This window comes from Onychostoma macrolepis, chromosome 18 (assembly GCF_012432095.1).
Source record: "Onychostoma macrolepis isolate SWU-2019 chromosome 18, ASM1243209v1, whole genome shotgun sequence".
In the NCBI taxonomy this organism is placed as follows: Eukaryota; Metazoa; Chordata; class Actinopteri; order Cypriniformes; family Cyprinidae; genus Onychostoma; species Onychostoma macrolepis.
In genome coordinates this window covers 19,202,422-19,213,579 of record NC_081172.1, presented here as the reverse complement: position 1 = coordinate 19,213,579, position 11,158 = coordinate 19,202,422, and the positions used below count along the sequence as shown (strand labels likewise).

The 11,158-nt window shown below is 35.5% G+C and overlaps 2 protein-coding genes across 2 annotated transcripts; both read left to right on the top strand.

Moving 5' to 3' along the window:
• Positions 1-305: 305 nt before the first annotated feature.
• LOC131524037 (extracellular calcium-sensing receptor-like) lies at positions 306-3,689 on the top strand. The gene is made up of 6 exons (XM_058750762.1): positions 306-520; positions 687-978; positions 1,159-1,950; positions 2,061-2,288; positions 2,489-2,612; positions 2,782-3,689. Exons 1-6 carry the CDS (start codon positions 306-308, stop codon positions 3,687-3,689), a joined length of 2,559 nt encoding a protein of 852 aa, XP_058606745.1.
• A 769-nt stretch (positions 3,690-4,458) lies between these two features.
• Positions 4,459-7,675, top strand: LOC131524036 (extracellular calcium-sensing receptor-like). Its single transcript, XM_058750761.1, has 6 exons — positions 4,459-4,658; positions 4,760-5,048; positions 5,224-6,030; positions 6,132-6,359; positions 6,491-6,614; positions 6,762-7,675. Exons 1-6 carry the CDS (start codon positions 4,459-4,461, stop codon positions 7,673-7,675), a joined length of 2,562 nt encoding a protein of 853 aa, XP_058606744.1.
• The last annotated feature ends 3,483 nt before the right edge of the window (positions 7,676-11,158 follow it).

The window sequence follows — 11,158 nt, the reverse complement described above, 5'->3', positions numbered from 1 at the left end:
CACTCATTTTATTTGCTGCTGAAATAAATAAATTAAAAGGTTTTGAAAGTGAGATGTATTTTGTTTCTCAGAAAGCATTTAGTACAGGATTTTTAATCTTTAAAGCCGCAAATTGCATATATATATATATATAAAAATAAATCATGCCAGGGTGGAGCACCTCCTTCATTAACGGTTCAACTGTGTAATTCTCCCATAGAGGTTGAGTACCTTTCATTGCTATAAATATCACAAAATCCTTTCTCTTCAGCCTATTACAATATCATACCGGGTACATCTCTGAGTAGCATATATTCAATGGGTGGATGGAGCCATTCTTTGCACTCATGCACGTAGTAATGACCATCATTACTTTTACCAGAGCTAATGAAACTGCCTGTACTCTGCAAGGACAGCCTGTATACCCTCAGTTATGGAAAGATGGAGACATCATAATTGGAGGTGTTTTCTCCTTCCATAGCAGCTGGGAGATCAGACAAATAACATATTCTGTTACACCACCTCCACTGAATTGCATCAGGTAGGCAACATCTGCATCAGAATATATCACAATTTATGTAGACATAACTAACAGTTTCAGTAAAATATAATTTTAAGAATATATACTTTTTAGAATATAATTTTAAGATTCACTTGAATGTAATGATTCACTTGAATATTTTATTTTTTTATTTTTTCCAACCAAGTCTTAATTATAGAGACTTCCAGTATGTGCAGTCCATGCTCTTCGCTGTGGAGGAAATCAATAATAGTTCCACCTTGCTACCAGGGGTCTCATTAGGCTACAAGATCTATGACACATGCGGTTCAATGGCAATGGCTGTTAGAGTGACTATGGCTCTTGCTAATGGACATGAAAACACTTCCTCAGCTGGACCTTGCACAAAGCAAGCGTATGTGCAAACCATACTAGGAGACACAACCTCATCAGCATGCATGGCAATGGCAAAAACTATTGGACCATTCAAACTTCCAATGGTATTAATTACTCTTTTTGAAAATTAGTTCTTATTTGAATGTACAGTCATGTTATTTTATCAAAACATTATTTAATATATATATATATATATATATATATATATATATAATTTAATTCAGAAATGTAAGCCACTCATAATTGCTTAAAATAAGACAAAACACTATTTAATTGTCTCTTAGATCAGTCATTATGCCACTTGTGAGTGTCTCAGTGACAAAACCAAATATCCTTCATTTCTTCGAACTATTACGAGTGATTACTACCAGAGCAGAGCACTGGCAGAACTGGTTAGACACTTTGGCTGGACCTGGGTGGGAGCCATAAGAACGGATGATGATTATGGTAATAATGGGATGGCCACTTTCACGAAGATGGCAGAACAGATGGGTATCTGTTTGGAATATTCTCTCCCATTTTTCAGAACCTACCCTGAAGATAAAGTAATAAGGATAATTGAGCAGATTAAAAGCTCTACTTCACGAGTGATTGTGGGATTTCTTGTGCACTGGGACTTGGAGGTTCTGCTGCATAAATTTGTTGAATATAATATTACTGGATACCAGTGGGTAGGTACTGAAGGTTGGATCTCTGATTCAGTCATTGCCAATATGGATAAGCATCATATTTTACAAGGGGCAGTTGGTCTGGCTATACCCAAAACACAAGTGACAGGTCTAAAGGAATTTATTCTAGACATCAAGCCACTTAAGTCTTCAGGAAGTGCCATTTTTACTGAGCTCTGGGAATCCCTATTTCAGTGTAAACACTCGACCAAAAATGACTCAGTGTTCACAACTTCGTGTACAGGCAAGGAGGAATTGTTCCAGATGCAAAACACTTTCACAGATATGTCACTCATGCCTATCTTCAGCAATGTGTACAAAGGAGTGTATGCTGTTGCTCATACACTTCATAATCTTCTGGGCTGCGAGGAAAAATGTGTCTCAAAGAAACAGCTTGATCCTTTAACAGTGGGTTAACACTACGTTTAGAATGAGCTCATATGATTTCTTGAATTAAACATTTTGGTCAATGACTGGTTAACATTTTAAAAATTCGATATCTCTTCCCCCCCCTCCAGTTTCTGACACACCTGCGAAAGGTGCGTTTCAAAACCAAGGACGGCGAGGAGGTTTACTTTGATGAGAATGGTGAGGCAGTGGCAAAATATGAAGTAATAAACTGGCAACCAAGTAAAAAAAAACATGATGAATTTGTCACTGTTGGGCTTTATGATGCCTCTCTTCCTGTGAAAGATCGTTTGGTAGTGAATATGGATTCAATTGTATGGGCCACTAATGTGACAAAGGTGAGAATAAAAGACAAATCTTTTCATTGCCAAAAAATTAAAAAAATTAAAAATAAATAAAATAATTGTATATAAAAATATATAGACAACAATAATGCTAATAATAATAATACATGTAAACGTGTATGATGATGAACTTTATCATTGTATAGATACAATAATATGTTCAACATTGTATAAAGTTGGAATATTTGTCACAGGTACCGGTGTCTGTGTGCAGTGAGAGCTGCCCCCCTGGCACTAGGAAGGCTGTGAAGAAAGGAAAGCCTATATGTTGTTATGACTGCATACCATGCACAGAGGGAGAAATCAGTAACACTTCAGGTAAAATACATACATACATACATATATAAATATATAAATAAACTGAGTAAATTTAGCTATGTAGCTACAACTAGGCAAAGCTACATGTTTAATGTAATCATTTCACATTAAACGTTACATTTCCCAATTATTATTATTATTATTACTTTATTTATCACACTTCATACAGATTCTGTAACATGTCTGCGGTGCCATCAAGACTTCTGGTCAAATCTGCAGAAGGATGGATGTGTTGAGAAGGAGACTGAATTTTTGTCTTTTGAGGAAATCATGGGGATATTGCTTACAACGATTTCTATTGTTGGTGCAGTTATTACAATGATAATTGCTGTCATATTCTTCAAATATAAAAATACCCCAATAGTGAAAGCCAACAACTCAGAACTGAGCTTCCTGCTTCTGTTTTCGCTGATGTTGTGTTTCCTCTGTTCACTTACTTTCATTGGTCGGCCCACTGAGTGGTCCTGTATGTTGCGTCACACAGCGTTTGGGATCACTTTTGTCCTTTGTATCTCCTGTGTTCTGGGGAAAACAGTTGTGGTTTTAATGGCCTTCAGAGCTACACTTCCAGGAAGTAATGTCATGAAATGGTTTGGGCCTCCTCAACAGAGACTCAGTGTTCTTGGATTCACTTTCATACAAGTTCTTATTTGTGTGCTTTGGTTAACAATATCTCCACCTTTTCCCTTTAAAAATCTAAATTACTTCAAGGAAAAGATCATTTTAGAGTGTGATGTAGGTTCATCTATAGGTTTCTGGGCTGTTCTGGGTTATATAGGATTTCTTGCTCTTTTGTGTTTCATTTTGGCTTTCCTGGCCCGTAAATTGCCTGATAAGTTCAATGAGGCCAAATTCATCACATTCAGTATGCTCATATTCTGTGCTGTGTGGATTGCTTTTATTCCAGCTTATGTAAGCTCTCCTGGAAAGTTTACCGTGGCGGTAGAGATATTTGCTATTTTAGCCTCAAGTTTTGGTTTACTTTTCTGCATTTTTCTCCCAAAATGCTATGTGATTTTACTTAAACCGGAGAAGAATTCCAAAAAGCATATGATGGGCAAAATGGAATCAAACTAAGACATCAGACTAACATCTGTGATTTTTTTTTAATAAAAATATATTGTATTATAATTTTGTAAATATGGTAAGGTATGAATACATAAAATGCAACATGAAATGCCTTATATATAACAATTAAATATGTATCAGAAACACATCAGTTACAATGGATGTTTAATCATATCATTATGTCCTGGGATAAAGAAGAGGGGATTTCTTCCTTGAGCATTTTATCTTGCAAACATGTAAGTAAATAAATAAATAAAATTGAATATGTACAATATATAAAAATATATATATGTATTGCTGTGCTGTATGGAGAGCAGATTTGATCAAGATTCATTTACACATCAGTCACCCTTGAAAATTCTCTCATGGATCGCAGCTGAAAGGAACTTATCTTATGGTGGTACTTGTGGTATTCATTTTGACATTTGATTGCAGTTTAATTCATAATATGGAATTGCTGGAATTATTTAATTAACAACTTTCCACTGTTTTCTATCCATTATTAATCAGGTAGTTCTATAAGCACACAAATCCAAATTTGGCACTTATTGTGCAAACAAACAAACAAATACATACATGCACACATACATAAATAAATGAAACAAATTTTCATTTCCAGAAGGAAATACTAGTGGCTGCAAAAGCAAAATAATTTGCTGCTTAGAGAAGGATAAACGATTGGAACTTTCAGTCCCGAGAGAACTGATGCCATGAGTTGTTTGGGCTTCTCACACTGTATAAATGCAGTGATTGGCAACAGGCAGGAACCAGAACTGCCATGCTGATATTTCAGCTGCTTTTGATGGTCCTGATAACCCAGGCAGAAAAGCCTGACTGCACACCACAGGGGCACAGGGTGATGCCTGAAATGGAGAAAGATGGAGACCTGTTAATTGGGGGTGTATTTTCCTTCCGCACCGGACAAGATGGCTACACAGATTCCTTTACAAAAATGCCGGAAATACGTGCATGCAAAGAGTATGTATGTGTTAGTACCATGGTTTATTTTTACATTTATTGTTATTGTGCTGAATCCTCTTCAGTAAAAATGCAGCATGCCTGACTAAAATTTCCTAAAGTTTCAGTTTCAGGGAATTCAAGTTTGCTCACACAATGATGTTTGCAATAGATGAAATAAACAGGGACACAGACATTCTCCCTGGAATTAAACTGAGCTACAAAATTTACAATGACTGTGGATCCACAGACATACTAAGAGCTGTGATGGCATTAGTAAATGGTCTAGATCAGTCAGAAACTGGAGCAAACTGCACTAAACCTCCAACAGTCCAAGCCATTATTGGACATTCTGGATCAACACCAACCATGAGCTTTGCGAAGATTGTTGGAAGATTTCATATACCAGTGGTAAGCTATGTTTTATCTTTATAAATTTGTTATGTATAGTTACAACTAAAAGTTTCCATGTGGAAATTTTCAAATAAATACTTTCATGTGTCTTTCGACAAATACTTTAGCAAATGTGCATCCTTTTTAAAATTTTTTATAAATGCTTATTTTTTCACTATCTCTGTCTTTACAGATTAGTCATTTTGCAACATGTGCTTGTTTGAGCAACAGAAAGGAATACCCCTCCTTTTTCCGAACTATTCCCAGCGATTACTATCAAAGCAGAGCACTGGCCCAGCTGGTCAGACATTTTGGCTGGATGTGGGTGGGGGCATTAAGCAACAAAAATGATTATGGAATAAATGGAATAACCACTTTTATTAAGGCTGCTAATGAGGAAGGAGTGTGTATTGAATACTCAGAAGCCTTTGAAAGTACCAGTCCATACCATGAAATAATAAGAATTGTGAATATTATCAGAACCTCCACATCTAAGGTAATAATGGCTTTCATGTCACACAGAGAGATCAAGATACTGGTGGATGAGTTATACAGACAGAACATTACAGGACTGCAGTGGATCGGAAGTGATGCCTGGATCACAGATGACTCTCTAGCCGATATCAACGGTCACACTTTGCTCATTGGATCTATAGGATTCACTGTCCGCAATGCTCAAATACCTGGACTGGACCTTTTTCTACAGGAAGTTAACCCTTCTCAATTTCCTAACAGCATATTTCTCCAAGACTTTTGGGAGCATGTCTTTGACTGTTCTTTGAATCCAAGTGAAATAAGAAAGACATGTAATGGCTCTGAGAACTTGAGGGATGTGCAAAACTCTTTCACTGACTTGACTGACTTAAGGTTCTCAAACAATATATATAAAGCTGTTTATGCAGTAGCTCATGCAATTAATAATATTCTCTCGTGTGATCAAAACAAAAGCTACAATTCTAATTCCTCCTGTCTAAAACTTGTCGAAATAAAGCCTTGGCAGGTGAGATCAGTTGTTTTTTGCCAGAATAAAATAAATTGCACATATACTTCAATCAGTTAGCCTGAAGACACTAACATTTTTATTTAATTTGCTTGCTGAAGGTCTTAAATTCATTACAATCTATAAATTTCACCACACCTGGGGGTGAAAATGTCTTTTTTGATAACAACGGAGACTCACCAGCAAGATATGAGCTGATCAATCTACAAAGTGTTAGTAAAGGCAAAATGAAGGTGGAAACTATTGGCTATTACGATGCCTCTTTGCCTAAAGGTCAGCGGTTCTCCATGAATAATGTGCAGGTAGTCTGGAAAGAAGGAAGACATCTGGTAGAGCTTTTTCTATACATTTTTAAACACACACACACACACACACACTTTTTATTTTTTTTTAATTAAAACATGAAGTAAAAAAAATAAATTAATTAAAAAAATTGTGTGCTTGTATTGTAATTGTGCAGGTGCCTGTGTCCAAATGCAGTGAGAGCTGTCCCCCAGGCACCAGGAAAGCTGTACAGAAAGGAAAACCTGTCTGCTGTTATGATTGTATACTATGCCCTCCAGGAGAGATTAGTAACAGCACAGGTACATAACTATAACGAAACAATAATGGAAATGTCTGTTATATTAAAAATATTATTAGAAGATGTGTTTTGTCACAAAATTGGAGACAATGCTTGATTAGGGTTTTAAATAGAATTAATTATTTTCATTTAATTTTCTTCTTTCTAGATTCCATTAATTGCCTCAAATGCCCTATTGCTCAGTGGTCAAATACAAGAGGAGATGCCTGCATCCCAAAAGAAATTGAATTTTTCTCATATGATGAAATAATGGGAATACTTTTGGCATTGTTTTCTTTAGTTGGGGTCTTTTTCACAGTAGTAATCATGCTCATTTTCTTCATTTACAGAAACACACCTATAGTTAGAGCCAACAACTCAGAGTTGAGCTTCCTGTTGCTCTTCTCATTGACTCTGTGTTTCCTCTGTTCACTTACTTTCATCGGTCGGCCCACTGAGTGGTCCTGTATGTTGCGTCACACAGCATTTGGAATCACTTTTGTCCTCTGTATCTCCTGTGTTTTGGGGAAAACAATAGTTGTGTTAATGGCCTTCAGGGCTACATTTCCAGGAAGTAATGTCATGAAATGGTTTGGGCCCTTGCAGCAAAAACTCTGTGTTCTTACCTTTGCACTTATACAAGTGCTTATATGTGCATTTTGGTTAAAATTATCTCCACCATTTCCATATATGAACATGGATCATTATCAGGAAAAGATCATTTTAGAATGTAATTTAGGTTCAGCTATTGGTTTCTGGACTGTGCTGGGTTACATTGGTCTCCTGGCTATCCTTTGTTTTGTTTTAGCTTTTCTGGCACGGAAACTGCCTGACAACTTCAATGAAGCTAAATTTATCACATTCAGTATGCTTATATTCTGTGCTGTATGGATCACATTTATCCCAGCTTATTTCAGTTCTCCTGGAAAATTTATTGTCGCTGTGGAGATATTTGCCATTTTGGTCTCTAGCTTTGGTTTACTGTTCTGTATTTTCCTGCCAAAATGCTATGTAATTTTACTGAGACCTGAAATGAACACTAAAAAGCACATTACGACAAAGATGTCAAATGATATCCATTAATAGTTATTAAAGTGTAAAGAAATGGACATGAGAATACAAAAATCTCTGAAATAATACATCTTCACCAAACAGATTATCACATTCTTCTGTTATGCTGAAAATAAACAAGACTAAATCCACCAGTGTCCCACTTGTTCTTTTCAGGCACTGCTCTTTCCTTACTTCCACCTAAGCTGTAATGGAAAGATCTTCTTGAGTTTAATACATCTCAAAAGACACTTATTTTCAGGATTTATTGTCATTTTATAGATTCAGAGGATTACTCTATTGCTAAAAGTGCCAGGGAATATGAGCCGGGTGAAGATTTTGCGGATGACTGGTGGTGGGTTAAAGTTTTTAATATAATTCAAACAATATTTGCACAGCTTTGCCTCATAGTTTAAAATACTGCACGGGTTCACTGTTCCAAATACTTTTTTCTGTCTTTCTTTCATAAACTTTAGGAATAATATTCTGACAATTTGTCCAAATTATTTAAAGTCAAGGTCAATGTCTGCCCTACTACTGCAATCTTTGGTTGCTTAGTTTGTTGCTAAATGAATGAATGTTGTGTAATATGTTTAAACTGAATACATTTGAAAGACATAAAAAGCTGTTTTATTTTACATAGAGCAGGTTGCCCCCTAATGGAGGCTGCCGTGCACCACCACCACCACCACTACTACTACTAATTTTACTACTAATTTTAATATTTAATATAATAATATATACTAATTTAATTTTAATGTAAAGTTTAGTTTATATAGTAACCTCAACAACAAACACTTAAGACACATCATAATCACAAAGAAGTTAGCAGCAAAGTGATAGATATAGATCAACATGTGTGTGATCCACCAGTCTAGATCTCATTCACCTGCTCAGGTATTGGGACATCCTTGGCTACTGGGCCACCTATCACACTTTTTGAAAACAGTTCATATTCATATATTGTGTGAACATATTACATGATATAGGCTATGTAAAATATTAATTTCATATTCAAATATTATGTGCTATGTGAAAAAAAAAAAAAAAAACAAGTGTGGCAATAAACATTTTAAATTGTATTGTGTTACTTTGTTGTTGTTACAGAAGTTTAGGTAACGCTTTAGATTAAAACCCGCAAAGAGCTACGTAAGTATACTGAATTTACAGTGTACGTTTCTGTAATAATAGTATAAAGAACGTACGTGTAGATATAAGGGAACAATGTGTTACGTTTGGGTAATGAGGGGGTAACAACCAGATATGCAACCTGCAAAGAACTGTGTAAGTAAACTGAAGTTACAGCGTAACTTTTTTGTAATTATAGTGTACCTCCATGTACTATAGGGGAATAATATGGTGACTTTTGAGGAATAAAGAGGTAACAACCTGTAAAATTACAAATCATTTATACTGTAAGTATTTTGAAACTAAGGGGTACCTATTCTAATATTACGTGGTATGGCCTAAACAATAATATTATGCTTGGGAGTGATTTAGAAAGACCATTCTTTTTATAATTTTATACTGGTATTTTATTATAAGTCTAGGTATTTTTAACCATTCTATTATTAAAGGAAACATGACGCATTACTGAACAACAAAACTGGACATCTAGTGAAATGAGTTAATGAGTTTCAGCTATGATTTATAATTCACAAGTCAGCTTACCTTATGAAAGCTTATTTGTCGATCTCAGCAACTTCCCAACATCACTATCACCAAACTTTGCATGATATACCATCAAGGTTCAATGCAGCTTAAAACAAGCTTACCTCTTTCCAGCTGTCCGCAGGAAAAAAAAAAAAAAAAAAAAAAAAAAAAAAATATATATATATATATATATATATATATTAGTTCTGTGTTTAAGCCCAACTTGTTCCTCCCTTGTTCCATGTATATACAGGGTAAATACAACATTTGCAGGCTGTAAATTAAAGTGGTGCTTGTTCCAACTTATTCCATGTAGTTACAGGGTAAATACAACATTTGCGGGCTGTAAATTAAAGTGGTGCTTTGTTACCTCCTTGTTCCATGTAGTTACAGGGTAAATACAACATTTGCGGGCTGTAAATTAAAATGGTGCTTTGTTACCTCCTTGTTCCATTTAGTTAAAGGGTAAATACAATAGTTGCGGGCTTTAAATTAAAGTGGTGCTTTGTTACCTCCTTGTTCCATATAGTTACAGGGTAAATACAACATTTGCGGGCTGTAAATTAAAGTGGAGCTTGTTCCCCCCTTATTCCATGTAGTTACAGAGTAAGTGGCTACAACAAATTGCTCTAAAACGATTGTTTATATAGTAGGTCATACATTATATATCAGGTACAATAAACATGGTGACATGGAGTTTTATTTAATTCAAATATTATTTGAAATTTGGATTTTTCAATTAAAATAACACACAATATGACAACAGTAACAACACAGGCAACAGATAATAAAAGATACAAATTTATTACACCAGTTCAGAAAAAAGCAAAGCAACTCCATACTTATACAGCTTATACAGTTGAACCAAATTATTTTGAATAGCTTGTTTAAGAACAAATTTAAGATTTTGTTCAATTTGTTCATGTTTTTCACCCAAAGTTAAACTATTATGGCCAAACCATCACGTCAATAAACACAGTACACTGAAAGTCAAGATTAAACTGTGTATTATAGCGAACTGACAGGATTTTACCGTCTTTGATTTTACCGTTTTGATCCACATCCTCAAGCACCATGTTTACTAGTTCACAGTTCCCGGTCTTAATCGCCGCTCAATGTTGCGAGAACATACTCAGACAAAACCCTCCAGTTTTAAAAGAACACATTCCAGTCAGTTTCAAAAATCTCTCTCCTCTTTGAATTAGTTTTCTTGTATTTTCAAACACAGATAGACTCGTCTCAAGCGCCATTCAAGCTGTTTCCAGTTCCCGATCACCACATTCACTGTTCCAGTTTTAAACGAACACACTCCAGACAGTTTCAAAGTTGTCCCTCATCTGCGCTTTGATTATTATACGTTTCCACCTTAAGCACCACAGACAGGGATTGCATTGTACACAGAACTGTTCGCGTTTGAACCTCCACATTCCTATCAGGGTTGCCAGGTTTTCACAACAAAACCCGCTCAATTGCTCCTCAAAACTAGCCCAATCGCGTTTCGAGGGGGGTTCCTTGGGAAAACTGCGTAGTAGGCAACACTGTTCCTAACCCAGGACCGTTGGGTTACTTATTACTGATATCAACCCAAATTGGGTCAAATCAAGTCAGCTTCCTATCCCAATAGTCTCAACCAATCGTTTGGATTGAAACAATAACCCAGCGTATTTAAAAAGTAGGCCTACACAGTGAATGTTTTTGCTAAATCACTTGCAAATATAAGATTGTTGTAATATTAGAATAGGTAACTCTTAGTTTCAAAATACTTAAAGTAGAAATAATTTGTAATATTACAGGATATTACCCCTTAATTCCCCAAACTTCACATATTATTCCCTTATACCTACACAGTGGTACTGGTACTGT